The sequence below is a fragment of the Rhinatrema bivittatum genome, chromosome 2 (assembly GCF_901001135.1).
Source record: "Rhinatrema bivittatum chromosome 2, aRhiBiv1.1, whole genome shotgun sequence".
In the NCBI taxonomy this organism is placed as follows: Eukaryota; Metazoa; Chordata; class Amphibia; order Gymnophiona; family Rhinatrematidae; genus Rhinatrema; species Rhinatrema bivittatum.
This window is the reverse complement of record NC_042616.1, coordinates 345,841,031-345,862,221: the sequence shown is the minus strand read 5'-3', so window position 1 is coordinate 345,862,221 and position 21,191 is coordinate 345,841,031. Positions and strand designations below refer to the sequence as shown.

The 21,191-nt window shown below is 42.8% G+C and overlaps 1 protein-coding gene across 2 annotated transcripts in view; it reads left to right on the top strand.

The window, feature by feature from the left end:
* Positions 1-21,191, top strand: part of MOCOS (molybdenum cofactor sulfurase) — a 728,537-nt gene that overhangs the window by 609,893 nt on the left and 97,453 nt on the right. For both annotated transcript variants that reach the window (XM_029589863.1, XM_029589864.1), the window contains 2 exons: positions 7,390-7,552; positions 16,436-16,517. In XM_029589863.1, coding sequence (XP_029445723.1) covers positions 7,390-7,552; positions 16,436-16,517 — 245 coding nt within the window. The remainder of the gene's footprint in view (positions 1-7,389; positions 7,553-16,435; positions 16,518-21,191) is intronic.

Sequence of the window (21,191 nt, the reverse complement as noted above, 5' to 3'; positions counted from 1 at the left end):
CTCTTAGCTGATCATTGTGCGGGTAATATTCAAAGTCATTCATTGGGTAAAACTATGTTTTATCCATGAAAATTGTTTTCTACAAAATTGCCTTCCTATAGATATGTGGAGAAAAATATGCACACAGGGCCTGTATGTGTGTACTTTCACTATGAGCAAAGGAGGTTGGGGAAGGGTCAGCTTTGACATGCAGACTTTTGCATTTGTAAAAGAATGGATTCATTCCCCACCCCCCAAAAAAACCTATCCACACATATTAGCAGGTGTAAATTTGTGCCTGTAGTTTTGGTGGGATAATTTTCAAAGGGATAGTACCCGAATACCTTCACTATGAAAACCAGTGTAAACTACACAGGTAATTGACTTTAAATCTATGTGGGCAGTTACAGAATTACCCTCATAAGTCTTATATTGGGCCACTAAAATTTATTGTAATCTGTAAAACATCCAGCAAAGGCATTAAAATCTGAATAATAACAGTAATTAGTGTGCTCTTGAAATATGGCATCGTGGACTGCAGGCACTGATGGCCCTTTGACAACTGGGAAAAAAACATGATTACTCTGTTATAATTAAAAAGAGGGTGATTTACATTACAAAGAAATGTTAGCATTAAAATTACATTTGCATCAGAAATATGGCATTTAAATGTTGCAGCACTATTTGAATCTTCTCCCTTTGAAGATTTTAATTGCTTCTCTTTTTTATTTATTTATTTATGTTTGCCATGTTAATAACACGATCACCTTAGTGATGACTTCATTAAATAATGTGCAGTGAAGTAGGTGTATGGCATGCACATTGACCCAGCATCTGACTTTATCCAGCATTATGCCGGGGAACCATTTGATAAATGTCAACAGCACTGGAGTTTTCTGTGTAAAAAGCTACCAGTGTTGGGTCAGTGTCTGACATCCAAGGGAAAATTGAGGTCAAAGGCAGTGACAAATCACCTGCATTTTAAATATAATTTTCTAAATGATTTGGAAATAACTTTGAAAATGCCAAGCCTTTTGAAAGCCTGAAGTAATGAAGTATGACTCAAAAAGTAAATTTATCAAAAAATAAAGGAAAGAAATTTGTCGATCCCATATAGTATGAAAATTATATTTTAAGATGCGTAGCCTTTGAAAATGTGAGAACAATAATTAGTTTGCTTTAAAATGCCAAGTAATATATCCAGGTCATAGAGGAATGTGTCACTTTTAACCTTTATTTAGACAAAATAATGTTAGTATGCACACTATGCCATGCATTTATTATTATAAATTACAGTGCCAATTTAGTCAAATCACAGCAGAAGGAATGTTGCTTGCACCCTGCAGTCTCCAGCTCTAAACCATAACAAAGTAGGTGAACAGACAGAGTAAACAGCTCTCTATTTTGCCTTCTATTTCATGTCATTTTATCCTGGATCACTAAAGCCACATTAAAATCCATAGCTGCCATCTTTTAATGTACATTTAATTTGCAGGCGCTAAAAGCATACTTTTACTGCACAGCGGTAAAGTGGCATGGTAATGTGCCCATGCACAGGTGGTATTTAGGCACTGTTCACAATAGTGCATCTCATATGACTTCAGCAGACATATATCATAAGAACCTACATATCTGCAAATCTTGTTTCTGGGCTACATCCCCGGCAGAAACGTCTAACACTAAAGATTCTACATATTATTTTTTAAAGTGCTGCAAGGAGGAAAGCAAATAGTATCTGGTAGGGATGCGCAGAAGGAAAAAATTCATTTCAGTTCATTCGTTTGGTTTTTTGGGACTCATATTTGTTTCATTAGTTTCAATTCATAAACAAAATTTGGGTTTATTTTGTCATTAGTTTAATTTGTTTTCCATTAAAACATATGAGGGGAGTATTACAGTCTATTATGGGCTTCAGAATAATGATTTTTTTAATTAATTATTTTTTTCCCCAAAATGTTTTTTATTAACAATTTCCAGAGAGCCGCAACATCACCAATACAACTCAGACACTAACACATGTTATACAACATTTACATTTTAAATCACCACTGTAGAAAGTGTTCCCCCAAGTGTGGTGTAACCTCAGGTCAAGAGCCAGTGATTCCGATTTTGCAAAGTTGATCTTGTCCCGCTAGGACCCTAAAATGGTTGAACAGTCGTATAATGGCGGGAATACTTGTACGTGGGCATCCCACAAAGAGTAAAATGTCATCTGCAAACATAGCTAATTTCAACTGGTGGTCCCCAAGGCTAAGACCCCCAGAAATCTTGGTCACGGCGCAAACGGATTGCCAAAGGCTCAAGTGCCAAGACAAACCACAGTGGCAATAGGGGGCACCCTTGTCGCACTCCACAGTGGAGAGAGAATGGATCCGTTAGCGATCCGTTAATAAGTATGCAGGAGCTGGGGGTGCTATATAGTGCCTCCATCCAGCCCATAAACATATTGTTAATCCCATATTGCCGCAGAACCCAGAATAAGTACCCCCAAGATATGGAGTTGAATGCTTTTTCAGTGTCTAGGCTCAAAATCAACGCCTTTGCTGTGGGTCAGTAGATTAGAACCGCTATGAGACGGCAGATGTTTCTCACCCCCTGTCTACCCCTAACAAACCCCGTTTGATCTGGGTGTATCAGTTCTGGGAGGATGGAGTTTAGCCGAGCTGCTAAAACCGCAGCAAAAATCTTTATGTCAACGTTTATAAGTGATATAGGGCGATATGCCTCCATGTCCAGTGGGTCCTTACCCTTCTTGGGGAGCACCACAATCGTCGACTGATTCATATTAGGGGCTATCGATTTAGTAGCAGCCAAGTCATTATAAAAGGAGGTCAAATTGGGAAGGAGAGGGAATTTCTGTATGTGATAGAATTCAGCCCCCAACCCATCCTGCCCCGCGGCTTTCCCCAGTGTCAGGCCCTGTATCGCTGGGTAAATCTCCCCTTCTGAGATCGGTGTATTCAGGAGAGCAGATTGGGCAGAAGAAAATGAGGGCCAGGGAATATTTTGGAAAAATACTGCAGAGAGTTTGGCATTGTGAGATTTGGAACTATAAAGAACGCTATCCAATTCTAAAAAGCGGGAGGAGATGTCCGCTTGTGAGACTTGGTGATTGCCATTTTTATCTTTTATGCCTCCCTGTAATGGTAGATTTCTGCTGTCGGATCCTGACAAAATTAGCTAAAGGTTTGCTGGGCCGATTACCATGTTTGTACAGCTGCTATTGGTAATAGCGTAGGGACTTAGTACTAGTAGCTCTCTGATGTAACAGAAAATTTAAGGCATTGCGGGCATGTTCTACCTGCAGCGCACAGGGTCAGTAATATCTTGCACATGCTGCAGCTGAAGAAATTTGAGGACCTGGGTAGGGCGCAAGATCTCCTTATTACGGGTCCTATTTAATTTTGCTACATATGCGATGATGTGTCCCCGAATCACCGTCTTACCCACCTCCCATAGTGTGGCAACAGAGATTTCGGGGGTAGAATTAGATTTTATGTAATCTTCCCAGCAATCCTGCAAGAAAGTGTAGAAAGCTTTATCAAGGAAAAGGTCGGGACTCAATCACCACGAGAATGGGGGGTGGGCCTGGCTCCCGAGCTCTAAACGCACAGAAGCGTGAGTGTGGTCAGATATAGATATGGTGCCAATAGTCGCCTGTTCTGCTCTCGAGAATAGCATATCAGGATATAATCCAAACGGGAATACGCTTGATGCGGATGTGTATAAAAAGTATAATCTTGCTCCCCCGGATGTAGTAGCCGCCAGACATCAAGTAGTTTTAGCTCTTGTTGTACAACGCTAACTCCCATCTGTTGATCTCTAAGGCTCCCAGGCCTAGGGGGATTACAATCTATCATTTTATCCAGTACAGTGTTAAAATCCCCAGCCACCACCAGCCTATAGTCACCTAGGTCCATGAGACAGGCCACCAAATCAGTAAAGAAAACGTGAGAATACACAGTAGGGGCATATATGTTTCAGAAAGCCACTTTCTGCTCATGTAAGGTTCCTGCCATTATTACATAGTGACCCTCGGGATCATGCCACACCCAGTCTTCCTGAAAGGAAAGTTGTTTATGGAGTAGGATGGCCACCCCACGCTTCTGAGAGGTAAAGGACGAGTATACACAGCGCCCCATCCAATCTCTCTTCAATTTCCCATGCTCTCTATCTGTCAGATGGGTTTCCTGTAGGAATTCTATAATCTGAGCGCAAGCGGCGGAACATGGATAGTACTTTGTTTCGCTTAATGGGAGAATGTAATCCATCAACATTTAGAGACGTATCCTTGACCTTAATCATTTTTATCTGCGGGATATGTAGTAGTAAAAGGATCCCGCAAAGGGCCCTCTTTCTGGTTGTGCATGACTAGGGTCTCAGGGCTTCCCAGCCTAGGCCCCGAGAGTAAGATCCCTCCTGTGTGTCTGCCCCATTCTTGGTAACTAAGAGCTCCCGTGCTCGGTCTTCCCCAACTGTACTTGTACCCCTGAGTCCATCCCCCCCCCCCTCATACACTCACCTCCATTCACACTCAAGCACCATACATACACAAACACTACCATTTTGCTCCAAGAGGCACAAGATCTTCCCCCACGCAGACCACTCATAATGTCTGTACTCGGGCGACCACCCCCACAGGTCCCCTATCACAGTTCTATTTGAAGAAGTGCCTCCAGCAAACCCTGTAGACATTCAAACCTTTGACATCAAACATAAAAACATTAGGCCTCCTGCACTCGAATCGTTTTGCCGTACAAAATGGCGCCGGCCATATGCCGTATGACCGGCGCCATTTTGTACGGCAAAACGACGTCAGGAGCGTAGGAGATCGCTCCCGGACCCCCGCTGGACCCCCAGGGACTTTTGGCCAGCTTGGGGGGGTCAGGAGGCCATGGCGCCGGCCATACGCTGTATGGCCGGCGTCATTTTGTACAGCAAAACGATTTGAGTGCAGGAAGTCGCTCCCGGACCCCCGCTGGACTTTTGGCAAGCCTTGTGGGGGTCAGGAGGCCCCCCAAGCTGGCCAAAAGTCCCTGGGGGTCCAGCGGGGGTCCGGGAGCGATCTCCTACGCTCCTGACGTCGGGGGACAAAAAACAAAATGGCGCCGGCGCTACCTTTGCCCTGTCATATGACAGGGCAAAGGTAGCGCCGGCGCCATTTCTACAACGCACCGGAGGCCCAAGAGTAAAAGATCACACCGGGACCCCCCCTCTGGACCCCAGGTAATTTAAGGCATTTTGGGGGGGTTCGGGAGGGTGGGGGATTTATTTTAAAGGGTCGGGGTGGGTTTTAGGGATGTTTTAGTGTGCCGGTTTTCCCGCCCTCCCCCGAGTTACGATTTACACGATATTTAAAAAGACAAAACCGCGACGATCCGATTCCCTCCCCCCCCAGCCGAAATCGATAACACGATTCACATCTCTAGAACTCAATACCACAGAACTTTTCAGTTCTCAATATCACACCACTTCCCAACCCCCGCCCTGAGTGTTTCCCTGCGGCCCACAGCTGTGAAGAAATAGTGAGAAGATAGCTAGGGAATTCTTAGTCATGAGTTTTCCTATATGTGTTGCATTTCTATGTAGTTGGACAACACAGCTGTAGGTGTAGCTGGTGACGGTGCTGCCGATCTTCATTGCAATGCTGGTGGTGCTGACTGTGCCACACCTCCTTGGCTTGTCAGCTGGTTGTTCCTCCTTGACCACTGGAAGATTTGTTGAAGTGTTACCATCAAAGAAACCAGTCTCTTTTTCTTTGTGTATGTTATTGATTATTACTATACTCCCCTTCATCCATTCTTGCTTCACCCACACCCCCTGCCAACACCCTCCCATCCATACCATCCCCCCTTCCATGAGCCCCCATCCGCCTTCCATGACCCATCCTTCCATCCATGCCCCCCTTCCTTGACCATCCTTCCATCCATGCCCCCCTTCTTTGACCCATCCTTCAATCCATGCCCCCCTTCTTTGACCCATCCTTCCATCCATGCCCCCCTTCCTTGACCATCCTTCCATCCATGCCCCCCTTCTTTGACCCATCCTTCCATCCATGCCCCCCTTCCTTGAGCCAGCCTTCCATCCATGATCCCCACCCATCCATTACATCCTCCTTCCCCCTTGACCCTACCTTCCATCCATGACCCCCCTTCCCCTTTCCATGACCCCCCCCCTTCCATCCATCAGCACCCTCCCTTCAACCGCTCTCTAAAATAAACACCTTTGGTAAACTGTTAAAACATTTATTCTAACATTTATAAAAAATATTTTGTCTTTTTAAAGAAAAACATTTTTTTTCTTAAAATAAAAAGGATGGGAATGGGAGAACTAGGGACCAAAAAACCCCGGGGAGTTAGGGAGGCCAGGGACAAGGGAGGATGGTCAGGACTGCCGTATGAGATCACCTAGGGCCCTTACAGCTGTGCCCAGCAGCTGTACGGCCCTGAGGATCCCATCCGTGTTCCAGACCATCCTCTCCTAAAAGGCATGCTCACCCCTCACACCTATTCAGTCATCAGCGAGAAGGTGCTCCTGATGATGAGCCTTTGCACTGCTGACGTGAGGGAGGGCGAAGAGGAACCAGAGGGTCTTGTATGCCTTTCTGGGCCAGCAAAGGCTGCCCCGCCTATGTCCTCACATTCCTAACTCCCCATGCAAAACAGAGAGGATGCCCTATGCAGAGCTATGTCCCTGGTGGTGAAATTTGGCTGCCTCCCCCTGCCAGCCATTTTGCATGCACTGAAGGAGCGGGAAGTCCTACCCTCATGTTCGCGTGCACACAGACGCGCGCCCAAATGCATGGCTCGCACAAAAGTGTGTGCGATGCAACACGCACAAATACGCGCACTGCGCACGATGGATGCACCCAAGTCGCGGACGAAACATGCGCGTATTTTGCATAGTTTGTGCGCATATGCGCAAACTTTGTAAAATACATGCTGCCCACATGCGAGCGCGGTTATAACCATGCGCGCGCATCTTTTAAAATCTACCCCAAGTGATTGTATTTGTCAATTCATCTTATGTATGTCATGATGTAAACCGTTGCGATCTTCATGTGGAACGATGGTATATAAAATGGCTAAATATATCAATAAAATAAAGTCTGTCTCAAAGAGACCCAAACTTGGGCCTTCTCTGTGATGTTAAAATGTTTCACAGCAATGTTTTAGATTAAATGCATGTCAGTATTAGAATATTTTTACAGTGATTGTATATGAAGATTATGTTATGTTATTTTATGTTTTATTATCTACCTAGCATGATCTCATTATGGGTGGACTATAAATTAGGAAATAAATAAATACATGCATTTATTTTCATTGCATTTACTATAGCTAAAGATATTTCTTAAAAAATGTATGCAATTTGTCCATTATTTTATATTTGTCTCATGAACTTTATTAGGTTTCACAGTGGCCTGTAGGAAAGCAAGGATTGCTGTATGACCGTAATTGGATGATTGTGAATCAGAACGGTGTTTGCCTGAGTCAGAAGCAAGAGCCCAGGCTGTGTCTGATATGTCCCATAATAGATCTGAAGGAAAGCAACATGGTCATCACAGCAGAAGGTTAGCAAGCAGTAGCTTTTTATATATATATTCTAATCCTGGTTCATTTGAAATGAATTTGTTCACAACTGATTGTTTTTGCTCAAAACACCAAAATGATTTGTACAGGTTATAGTGCTGCTGTGCTACTTAGTATACAGTTTGGAGACACATACTATAAATGTATTATTACTTAAAAAATGTATTTATCATCACAATATCAATGTCTACCTACTCGCTACTGCCTTTCCACCATAATACTATTCGACTGACTGCTGATTAATGTGGATCTTTTAACTAACAACAACAAAAAAAACTCCATAGGCAGGAGGTTGGGCCTAATTGGCTTCCAAAAATTATTTCCTTTAAAAACAATTGTTTCATTATCCATGTTGTTTACAAAAGAAAGAGTATACTTCCAGTAATGGCTACCTAAAGGTTTTCCCAAAAGTTTAATTGAAAATGGCTCTGCAAGGAATGCAGCAGCCTAGCCCTGGGACCTAAGCAGGTTTATAAAAGAAACTGCATCAGTGCCCCATCCAAAGCCAGTAGAAAGCACTTCAAAAAGCCAAGTCATGGACAAAGAGATAGACAGGTTAGCTGAAACTGAGAGAAGGAAGCCTATGTATTAATATAGTCATGATGGCAGACAAAGACTCCCTCCAGTCTGCCCAGCAAGCTGCTTATGGGAGTAAGTGCAGCTCTGTGCAGGTTACCCCCATGCTCCCTTTTCTTCATTTACAAGCTCAAACCTTTAGAGATCCACAGTGTTCATCCCATGCCTTTTTTAATTCGTTTATTGTTTTTGCCAGCACCACATCTTCCGGGAGGGCATTCCAGACATCCACCATGCTTTCTGTGAAGAAATATTTCCTGATTTTCCCCTAGAGTTTCATTTCATGACCCCTTGTTCTACTGTTTCCTTTCCAATGGAAAAGATTTGAAGTACCTGCTTCCTTTAAACCTTTCAGGTATCTGAAGGTGTGTATCATATCTCTTCTGCACCTGTTTTTTCCATAGTATACATATTTAGATCCTTCAGCTCTCTTCATAAGTCTTCTGATATAGACGCCACACCATTTTGGTCGCCCTTCTCTGGACCGCCTCCATCCTATCTCTGTCCCTTTTGAGATACAGCTCCAGAACTGAACATAGTATTTCAGGTGAGGCCTCACCAAGGACCTGTACCAAGGCATTATCACCTCTTTTTCTCTATGCAGCCCAGCATCCCTCTGGCTTTAGCTATCGCTTTGTGACATTGCTTCAATTCCTTTGGTTATTCACTGCCCCCCTCCCCCAAGTTATCTATTAGCAGCAGCTCCAGTACAGCACTCCTTCCTATCCATAGCAGTGACTTCAGGACTGCTCTCCCTTCTTTGGTAGTATTGGCTCTGGTCCAGCACCCCTTTGAAACTCACACTGGCAAGATTTTGCCGCCCCAAAAATCTTGGTGCTCTGGGCTACTGCCTAGTTTGTCTAATGGAAGCACTGAACCTGGTTGCAGATCATAATATCACCCACAAATAGAAAAACTTTACCTTTTATCCCTTCCTCAGTGTTGCTCATGAAGATATTGAACAGAACTGGTCTCAAAACCGATCCTTGTGGCACTCATAAGGGACTACTTTGGGATGACTAACTTGATTCTTTTTCTCTATTCTCATTGCTCCAAGAACCAACAGTAGTGCTGAAAAAACATAGCAGAAGGTAGGCTAGACATGAGTTTCTACTGAAGAATTTCTGGTATCCAGAGGAGTAGACAAGCAGTGGCTATGGTCTAAAATTTGCCAATTTAAAGAAATAGAGGATACCGCTTGTAGTACATTTATTTATCTATTTATTTATTTATTTATGGAGCCTGATCCCAGGGCATATGGAATCCTGTAACATCTCTTTCTTATGTAAGCAAGTTTGTGTATATTATAAAGGTACATGCATTATTTCAGAAGACTGAAAATCTACTTACCCACATGACTGACCTATGAAAGTTAAATCAGTTTTTACCAATGTTACAGGAGACTGTTGAGGGGATGATTTGGTAAACTTCACACTAAAAATTGTTTAGCATGCATACTAAAATCTATTAATATTCTGCTTTAAAGACATATCAAAGCAGATTGCATTCAGGTACTGTAAATATTTCCTTGTCCCCAGAGTGCTCCTCCTCGCTCTCCCTTCCCCTTCACACCTCCTCCGCCATACCCCCTCCCCTCTCACATACACACCACACATTCATTCTCACCAGGGCCTTCACCTACACCAGAGCGAATCGCATCCCACAGGGGCCTTCATCTTCACTGTGAACAGGCCCGCTCCATTTGCAGAATGCCGGGGGCCTTCATCTTCGCCGCACATGGCGCTCTAGGGCCTTCCTCTTCACCACGAATGGCACGCACTCAGTTCACGACGTGCCGAGGCCTTCATCTTTGCTGCTCATGACGCGCCGGGGCTTCATCTTCGCCATGAACGCCGGGGCCTTCATCTTCTCTGCCATTTTCTGCGCAGAATTTGGCAATTCTGCGCAGGGTGGGAATTCTGCACAAATTCTGCCCTCCGCAGTAGCGCAGAATTCTCCCAGGACTAATTAGGGGTATTTGATATTTATTAGTACAGATCAGGTAAGGAGTAGATTAAATTAAATGAAAGTTGGGTGTCGCAGGAAGTTTACACTCAGCATAGTTGAGGTGTGTGCAAAAGGAGAGAGAGTGACAGAGAACTGTTGAAAAGCACACTGATCCCTCTGAATAAGGAAGCAAAATCCCAGCCAATGCAGATGCACAGCTGGAAGCCTGAAAAAAGTGCTAAAATATGAAAGCTGAGAGAAGAAAATTCCTGCTCACTAGCAAAGTGCTGCATTTAAAATAGAACTGCTCCTGACAGTGCTGAAAATTCACAGACGCTGACAGTGAAAAAGCTTATTTCACCCATACACATTTTTTGCTTTCTATTTATTTTTGGAATGTCTATGCGTTTATTTTCTTTAATAAAACCTAAATATTATTCTCTCTTAGCTAAGAAGTGACAGAGCTGTGATATTTACATGCTACTATTCTAAATAAAATGCTGAAAACTGTTATGGGTGACTCTCATATTCTAAAAGCAAACAGTGGCGTGCGGTGATATTTATAGCTGGGAATTCAGTCTCACTCCCTCAGCCCCCTTTCCACTTCCAAATCTCCCCCCCCCCCCCCCTCAACTCCCAAGTCACAACAATCTTGCTCCTTCCATTCTCTCTACCCTTCCACACATCCCTCCCTAACCTTCAACAGTCTTGTGCCCTCTGTCCCCTTTACCCAACATACAAAAGACAGTTGGAACCCTTATGGCATTAGGATTTTTGTAATATGCACTAGGTGTGAGCTTGGCCCTCAGAAAGCCATGAATAAACAATTACAAAATAGTAAACCTCCCATATCAAAATAGCACTAACTGCCAGCATTCAAATAAAAAGACCTTACGTATAATAAAGCAACAATGTAAATATTACAACAGGCCCTAAAACACCAATACACCACCTATAAAGTAAATAGAACAAGCCAGGCTGCCTAAAAATACCTGCAAAATAAATACTTTTACCTAAAAATATTGTACAAGAGCTTTTAAAACTACATAGCTCCTTCTTTAGATATCAGATCAGAGATATTCACATCTAAAGACGGGTCCTATTTTATCTCAGTAACTCACGTACAGTATTTCTGGATAATACTTATATAGCTCCAATAAAAGCTGTTATAGCTTGCCAAGAATCCAGTTTACCCTAAGAGAAAAATCTGCCATTATCAAAACAATAACTCCCAGGACTCAAACAGCAACAACCCTAACCAGGAAAAAGCCTGCACTACAAATGTTACATCAATAAAACATTTAAAAACAGCAGACATGTATAACAAAATCCAACAATTAAAACTAATAGGGATTTTAAAAAAAATCCTCTGCTTTCCATACCTGGGAACTTTTGATTTCCAGTCACCTTGAGATTGTCCTAGATTAGTGGGGGGCGGGGGGGGGGGGGGGGTAGACAAATTGTATCCTCTTTCTCTGCTCCATACACACACTCTTAACTCACACACACATACTCAGTGGGTCTTTCTTCTTCACACACACACACAAAGGCGCTCTCACACTCAGTGACTTCGCTCACTCTCACACAGACAAAGGCATTCTCTCATACTCAGTGTTTCTCTCTTCTTCACATGCATACACAGAAAGGCATGCTCTCACACTCATTGTCTTTCCTCCCTTCTTATACATACACACATGCAATCTCACACTCAGTGGCTCTCTCTCCCTCTCACACACACACACACACACACACACACCCCCAGGCACTCTTTCATATTCAGTGGCTTGCTTGCTCTCAGACACACTCACACTCGTTCTCTCTCACTCACACATATTCCGGATTTTCCCCTTTCTTTGCCATACTGCCGGGTTGCAGATCCACCTTTATTTACTGCCCCCCCCCCCCCTAGTGGCCTGCTGGGACTCATTTTCAGCTGCCAACGGGATGGGATCCTCTGGCAGCCACAAAGTTGCGGGGTCTCCTGTCTTGTTCGTTCACCACAGTGGCAACCTTCCAGATCACAAGTTCTTTGAGGGCAGCATGGACCATGGCAGTCGTATTGATGCAATATGAACTCCTGTTGCCATGAGGCTGATCTAGCAATAAGCTGCAAGATCAGTTCCACAGCAACAGGAGATGATGTACACTTATACACGACTCTTGCTGCTAGCTGTAGGGTTAAGGAAGTGGAGGTTGAGTGCAGCATTGGTTCAGGCAGGGATTTGGTTTATCCCCGCCCGACTTGAAAAAAATAAAATTTTTACAGTTTTTAAGCCCAGACGATTGCTTGGTTTTCAGGCAATGGAAAGCTTGGGGTTTCCATAGTATACATCAATTGATAGACAAAGAAAGGTGTTGTTTGATGAGTTTCCAACAAATCCAAAGTATATTTCCAGTCCCTAATAAACACTTTTATGGATTCCTGCAGATAAGGTATTACTTTCGCTCTATGGGATTATTTGGCTCTTCGTTATGGAGCGCATAGCAATGGGAAGGAATTCCATTTCCCAATGGTATAAATTCTGTAGAAATAATTTTGATAAAAATTTGGACTCCCTCGGGGGTTTAGTGGATTATTGGAAGCGTGAATTAGGGGGAAGTATTTACTCCTAAACAGATTAATCTCATGTTTGAGGACATTAACAAACTTCCAGTTGCAGTACTTTATAAAGAAATGCAATATAAAATTTCTTGTCATTGTCAGGCAGATCAAATACAATTGCATAAAATGTCATAAATTTAGCAGAGAAATAGGATCTTTTCTGCATCTTTTTCTTACTTGTTCTATAACGTCTGGTTTTTGGCAGGAAGTTCTCCTGAGTATTAACACACGCGTGTAGGTATTATTACCACTAAAGGGGTGAATCTTAGTATTAGGTGACATGGAGCGTGAGAAGATCATATTCCCTCAAATGAACAAAATACATTGTCGTTTCATAAAGGTGGCTCTCTTGGTAGCATGTCAATGCATAGAGAGTTTGGACTACCGATATAGCTCTTTCTTTTGCTGCTTGGTGCGAACAAATGCCTGTTATTATGTAAATGTAAAGATATGATGTATATTATCTCATTCGAGCAGTACCAGAAACATATGTGGACACTTGTTTTTTTCAATCACTCCCTCAGAATTCACAATCAAGGCTTAAAGAGCTGGGTTATACCTCAACATGGAAAATAGATAAGAAGGGTACTTTAAAATATGGTACACAACATAAACATATATAAAAGGATTAGAGGAAGGGGGGTTAGGTGAACAAGTACGAGTGAATGTGCGTGTGTCCCTGTATTTGGGTTGTGGGTAGGAGAAGGGATTGGATTGTTGGTTATTCTGAGTAAGCAGAGGGGAAAGGTATACAAAATGTTGATGGGATGATGGGATTATATATCCTTTTGTTCAAACTGTTTATATATGGTGTTTTTGGAAACTGTATTTTCTAACACAATGTATTATTCTATACTGTTCTCTGTTTTGGAATGTATATTTCCTGTTTTACTCAATAAAAATTATATGGGAAAAAAATGCAAAGGAAAAAAAATTAAATAAAGGAAATCGGTCAGGGATGGAGATTCACTGAACCCCTTGAAGGCCCTAACTGCACGCTACTGAAGTGAATAATAAATCCAAGTAATAAATTCAAAATTAATAAATAAATAAACCCACTTTGTTAACCACTGTTATATTTCAAATGCCATTTCAGCACTGTTCTGCATAGCTCAGCAGTGTCAGCAAGAAGGAGATCATTACCTCCTGCTGGTGAAAAAAGAAGACCATTTGGAATCATTTGTTGCGATTCTGGAAGGATGGGAGGTTCCAGGGTGCCAGGATCTTTTTGGGGGGAAGGCTGCTGGAAGTTCTTTGTTGTATCAGATGGGTGGGAGGGAGGGAGGGGATAACAGGACAGGAAGGTTTGTTTAAGAATAGATCTAGATTCAAGGGGGGAAGACTGCAGTTGAGAAGGAGAGGATCTTTGGTTGGGTTCTTTAAGCAGAAACTGGGGGAAGGGAAAAGCTGATTGCCAGTCTGGGAACACAGGGATAGTGCCTAGATTTAGGGAAGCTATCCCTACACTTATGTTTGGGCATCTGTTAGGTACCTAAATCTGAAATTGATGTTAGGCTCCTTGACATGACTCCACCCCAGATCTGCCTGGTTAAGGTGGAGCCCATCCCTTCAGAAGAGTTTTCAAAATGGCCAATCTAGCCACCTAACTCTGAGAGTCAGGTGGCTATCCCCTTTGAAAACTGACCCCACTACCTTTAGGGTACCAAGGTCACATAAAACATTAGAAACATAGAAATGACGGTAGAAGACCAAACGGTCCATCCAGTCTGCCCAGCAAGCTTTCACAGTTATTTTTCTCATACTTCTCTGTTACTTTGACCGCTGAGGTCAGGGCCCTTATTGGTAACCTTTTGGTTCTAATTTCCTTCCACCCCTGCTATTGATGTAGAGAGCAGTGCTGGAGCTGCATAAAAGTGAAGTATCAAGCCTAATTGGTTATGGGTAGTAACCGCCGCAATATGCAAGTTACTCCCTCGCTTATTTGTTTACCCAGCCTGAGCAATTTAGTCCTTGTTGGTAGTTGTCTGAATGTAAATCTTCTTTTCTTCATCCCTCCCCCCCTGCCGTTGAAGCAGTGAGCTGTGCTTTATATGTATTCAAAGTGAAGTATCAGGCTTAATTGGTTTGGGGTAGTAACCACCGCAACAAGTAAGCTACTCCCACGCTTATTTGTTTACCCAGACTATGCAATTCAGTCCTTGTTGGTAGTTGTCTGAATGTAAATCTTCTTATCTTCATTCCCCCCTGCCATTGAAGCAGTGAGCTGCGCTATATATGTATTCAAAGTGAAGTATCAGGCTTAATTGGTTTGGGTAGCACCCACCGCAACAAGCAACCTACTCCCACGCTTGTTTGCGAATGCAAATCCTTTATCCCACATTTCTTCTTGCCGGTGAAGCATAGAGCAATGTTGGAGTCGCATTAACCATGTGTATGTTTATTGAATAAGGGCATTAATCACCAGGTAGTAGCCATCATTCCCGCAAGTCACCCCCATGCCTCTACTCTTCATTCACATCTTCTAGACTTTATGGATCCACAGTGTTTATCCCACACCCATTTGAAATACTTCACAGTTTTAGTCTTCACCACTTCCTCCGGAAGGGCATTCCAAGCATCCATCACCCTCTCCATGAAGAAATACTTCTTCACATTGGTTCTGAGTCTTCCTGCCTGGAGTTTTAAATCGTGACCCCTGGTTCCACTAATTTTTTTGCAATGGAAAAGGTTTGTCATTGACTTTGGATCATTAAAACCTTTGAAGTATCTGAAGGTCTGTATCATATCACCCCTGCTCCTCCTTTCCTCCAGAGTATACATATTTAGATTCTTCAATTTCTCCTCATAAGGCATTCGATGAAGACCATACACCGTTTTGGTCACTCTTCTCTGGACCGCCTCCATCCTGTCTCTGTCCCTTCGGAGATATGGTCTCCAGAACTGAGCAAAGTACTCCAGGTGAGGCCTCACCAAGGACCTGTACAAGGGGATAATCACTTCCCTTTTCTTACTTGATATTCCTCTCTCTATGTAGCCCAGCATTCTTCTGGCTTTAGCTATCACCTTGTCACATTGTTTCGCCGACTTCAGATTGTTAGATACTATCACCCCAAGATCTGTCTCCTGTTCCGTGCACATCAGCCCTTCACCCCCCATCGAATACATTTTTTTCGGATTTCCACACCCCATATGCATGACTCTGCACTTCTTGGCATTGAATCTCAGCTGCCATATCTTCGACCAGTCTTCCAGCTTCCTTAAATCCTGTCTCATTCTCTCCACTCCGTCCGGCATGTCCACTCTGTTGTAGATCTTAGTATCATCCGCAAATAGACAAACCTTACTTTCTATCCCGTCCGTGATGCCGCTCACGAAGATATTAAACAGGACTGGCCCCAACACCGACCCTTGCGGCACTCTGCTCATCACCGCTCTCTCTTTAGAGTAAGTTCCATTTACCATCACACATTGTCTTCTGTCCTTCAACCAGTTTGCAATCCAGGCCACCACCTTGGCACTCACTCCCAAGCTTCTTGTTTTATTCACAAGCCTCCTGTGTGGGCCCGTATCAAAAGCTTTGCTAAAATCCAAGTAGATGACATCGAGTGCTCTTCCTCGATCCAATTCCTTAGTCACCCAATCATTTAGAACCACTTTTGGGTAAATGTGCCATTCTGTTTTAGGATGTTTTGATTTGGAACATGTAAAGTCAATGTATTTTTTTTCTCAGATATGTGATTGCACCAGAAACAAGTTTTCTTATCCCCATGTCCACTAGGGATGGAGCCCATCAAGATTTCTCTGAATGACCAAAGTGGAAAATGGAATCGCGTCTGTCAAAGCAAAGTCTGTGGAGACAGGTGAGTTAAAGGTAAAGAGGGGAACTTTTCAAAGTCATTCCTACAGGTTAATCGGCCTCTCTGAACATTGCCCTCCTCTACCTACCACAAAATACATGCATTTAGCAATATTAAAAAGATGCCTTCCCACAGAAGTGTTTAGGTCAAGAGAGCAAAACCAGAGCAAAGAGAGAGAGAGAATCAAATCTGTGGGCCAACTGAAGTTTGGCTTTAATTTCAACCAAGATTTAATTTAAAATGCGCATGACATTTGAGAGAATTTTTAATCCAGTTGCAGGAGAGCAGGAGAATAATCTATAATTTAGGTCACAGAAACAATTTATAACCTAAACTATCCATCTCTGTGAAATAGCTCCCTGGGGTACAGTGCAGCGAGATTCTGAATGAAACAGAAGTAGTGCCCAAAAGATTATTTCATTGAACCCCCATGTACCATTAATGTGATTCCATATGAAAATATAAAGTATTGCAATATCAAATGTATTTACTATGTTACGCTACCGGGTTTAGCCACCAGAAGTCATTATCTCTGTTGTATAACTCTCTATTAAGGAGCCATCCACATCCCTCAGTCACTCCCGCTTGGAGGTTCTGGAATGGATGCTTCAGTACTATTTAGCCCATTCGTTTTATTACACTGTGGGGTTCAGTTTGAGGAAGCAGTCAAGGAGTAAAGATGTATTTTTTCCACACTCTAGTGGGGCCTCCCAACTTCATCCAAAGAAGTTTGTTTTAGAATTGATACCTCCCAGACAGACAGGTAAGCCTGATAGCATTTACAAGCAAAAGGGCATTCACAGGGGGCCAAAGTCCTGTGAGCCTACTCTAAACTCTACTTAGGCAAGCACCAGTGATGGATCCTGCTGCGAGAGGCAGTGAAGGCAGAGTTGATATTCAGTTTAAGTTTTAAAGTATTTTTGACTTTGAATTAAATGGGGAGGTTTTTGGATCCCCCTTCCCCATTGAAATTCAGAGCGGAGAACTTGCTTGATCCCACTGAATTGTCCCCAGCAATAAAAATAGAACAATCAAAGATGAAAGGAACAACTAAACTGAAGGAAGGAAGAACAAGAATCAGGAGATCCCATCTGGATTTCCTCCCAAAGGAGCAGGACAGGCTGGGTGTCTGTGGATCAGAAGACTTCTAAAGATAGGATTCTTGCAGTAAATCTGGGGATGCAATGTCCTTTCGCACTGAGGATATCTCCCTACTGCCCAGGACGATATCTCCCTACTGCCCAGGAGGGAAGGGTTAGGTCGGCCGTCATAGTTGGTGATTCGATTATTAGGAATGTAGATAGCTGGGTGGCTGGTGGGCGTGAGATCGCCTGGTAACATGCCTACCTGGTGCGAAGGTGGCAGACCTCACGCGTCACCTAGATAGGATTTTAGACAGTGCTGGGGAGGAGCCGGCTGTCATAGTACATGTGGGCACCAACGACATAGGAAAATGTGGGAGGGAGGGAGGGAGGTTCTGGAAGCCAAATTTAGGCTCTTAGGTAGAAAGCTTAAATCCAGAACCTCCAGGGTAGCATTCTCTGAAATGCTCCCTGTTCCACGCGCAGGTCACCAGAGGTAGGCAGAGCTCCGGAGTCTCAATGCATGGATGAGATGATGGTGCAAGGAAGAGGGATTCAGCTTTGTTAGGAACTGGGGAACCTTTTGGGGAAGGGGGAGTCTCTTCTGAAGGGATGGGCTCCACCTTAACGAGGGTGGAACCAGACTGCTGGCGCTAACCTTTAAAAAGGAGATAGAGCAGCTTTTAAACTAGAACAAAGGGGAAAGCCGACAGTCGCTCAGCAGTGCATGGTTCAGAGAGAGGTATCTTCAAAGGATACTAATGATGCATTAGAATTAGGGCATCCCGACAGTGAGGTTCCAATAATAAGAAAAGTAGTCCAAGTGCCTGTAACGTAAAACTCACCTGAGCTAAAATATTCTAACTTATCCCTATCAATTAAAAAGCAGAATGAAAATACAAACAAAAAGCAAACTTTGAAATGTTTGTATGCTAATGCAAGAAGTCTAAGAAGTAAGATGGGAGAATTAGAATGTATAGCAATGAATGATGACATAGACTTAATTGGCATCTCAGAGACATGGTGGAAAGTGGATAACCAATGGGACAGTGCTATACCGGGGTACAAATTATATCTCAATGACAGAGAGGAGCACCCGGGAGGAGGTGTGGCGCTTTATGTCCGGGATGGCATAGAGTCCAACAGGATAAACATCCTGCATGAGACTAAATACAAAATTGAATCTTTATGAGTAGAAATCCCTTGTGTGTCAGGGAAGACTATAGTGATAGGGGTATACTACTGTCCACCTGGTCAAGATGGTGAGACGGACAGTGAAATACTAAGATAAATTAGGGAATCTAACCAAACTGGTAGTGCAGTAATAAGGGGAGACTTCAATTGCCCCAATATTGACTGGGTAAATGTATTATCGGGACACGCTAGAGAGGTAACGTTCCTGGATGGAATAAATGATAGCTTTATGGAGCAATTGGTTCAGCAACCAACGAGAGAGGGAGCAATTTTAGATCTAATTCTCAGTGGAGCACAGGACTTGGTGAGAGGTAACGGTGGTGGGGGCCGTGTGGCAATAGTGATCATAATATGATCAAATTTGATTTAATGACTGGAAGAGGAACAGTATGCAAATCCAAGGCTCTCGTGCTAAACTTTCAAATGGGAAACTTTGATAAAATGAGAAAAAATGTTAGAAAAAACTGAAAGGAGCAGCTACATAAGAAGAAGAAGAACGTAAGTAAAATATGTCCAAGAGGCGTGGTCATTGTTAAAAAATACCATTCTAGAAGCACAGTCCAGATGTATTCCTATTAAGATGGAAAGAAGGCAAAACGATTACTGGCATGGTTAAAAGGGGAGGTGAAAAAAGCTATTTTAGCCAAAAGATCTTCATTCAAAAATTGGAAGAAGGATCCAACAGAAGAAAATAGGATAAAGCATAAACGTTGGCAAGTTAAATGTAAGACATTGATAAGACAGGCTAAGAGAGAATTTGAAAAGAAGTTGGCTATAGAGGCAAAAATTCACAGTAAAAACTTTTTAAAATATATCCGAAGCAGAAAGCCTGTGAGGGAGTCAGTTGCACTGTTGATGATCGAGGGGTTAAAGGGGCACTTAGAGAAGATAAGGCCATCGCGGAAAGATTAAATGATTTCTTTGCTTCGGTGTTTACTGAAGAGGATGTTGGGGAGATACCCGTAATGGAGAAGGTTTTCATGGGTAATGATTCAGATGGACCGAATCAAATCATGGTTAACCTAGAAGATGTGGTAGGCCTGATTGACAAACTGAAGAGTAGTAAATCACCTGGACTGGATGGTATACACCCCAGAGTTCTGAAGGAACTAAAAAATGAAATTTCAGACCTATTAGTAAAAATTTGTAAACTATCATTAAAATCATCCATTGTACCTGAAGACTGGAGGATAGCAAATGTAACCCCAATATTTAAAAAAGACTCTAGGGGCGATCCGGGAAACTACAGACCGGTTAGCCTGACTTCAGTGCCAGGAAAAATAGTGGAAAGTGTTCTAAACATCAAAATCACAGAATATATGGAAAGACATGATTTAATGGAACAAAGTCAACATGGCTTTACCCAGGGCAAGTCTTGCCTCACAAATCTGCTTCACTTTTTTGAAGGAGTTAATAAACATGTGAATAAAGGTGAACCGGTAGATGTAGTATACTTGGATTTTCAGAAGGCGTTTGACAAAGTTCCTCATGAGAGGCTTCTAGGAAAAGTAAAACATCATGGGATAGGTGGCGATGTCCTTTTGTGTATTGCAAACTGGCTAAAAGAGAGGAAACAGAGAGTAGGATTAAATGGACAATTTTCTCAGTGGAAGGGGGTGGACAAAGGAGTTCCTCAGGGATCTGTATTGGGACCCTTACTTTTCAATATATTTATAAATGATCTGGAAAGAAATACGACGAGTGAGATAATCAAATTTGCAGATGACACAAAATTGTTCAGAGTAGCTAAATCACAAGCAGATTGTGATAAATTGCAGGAAGACCTTGTGAGACTGGAAAATTGGGCATCCAAATGGCAGATGAAATTTAATGTGGATAAGTGCAAGGTGATGCATATAGGGAAAAATAACCCATGCTATAATTACACAATGTTGGGTTCCATATTAGGAGCTACAACCCAAGAAAGAGATCTAGGTGTCATTGAAATCGTCGGTTCAGTGTGCTGCGGCAGTCAAAAAAGCAAACAGAATGTTGGGAATTATTAGAAAGGAAATGGTGAATAAAATGGAAAATGTCATAATGCCTCTGTATCACCTTGAATACTGTGTACAATTCTGGTCACTGCATCTCAAAAAAGATATAATTGCGATGGAGAAGGTACAGAGAAGGGCTACCAAAATGATAAGGGGAATGGAACAGCTCCCCTATGAGGAAAGACTAAAGGTTAGGACTTTTCAGCTTGGAGAAGAGACGGCTGAGGGGGGATATGATAGAGATGTTTAAAATCATGAGAGGTCTAGAACAGGTAGATGTGAATCGGTTATTTACTCTTTCAGATAGTAGAAAGACTAGGGGGCACTCCATGAAGTTAGCATGGGGCTCATTTAAAACTAATCGGAGAAGAAGAGGCGGTGTGAACAGGCTGCGTGAACACTGAGCT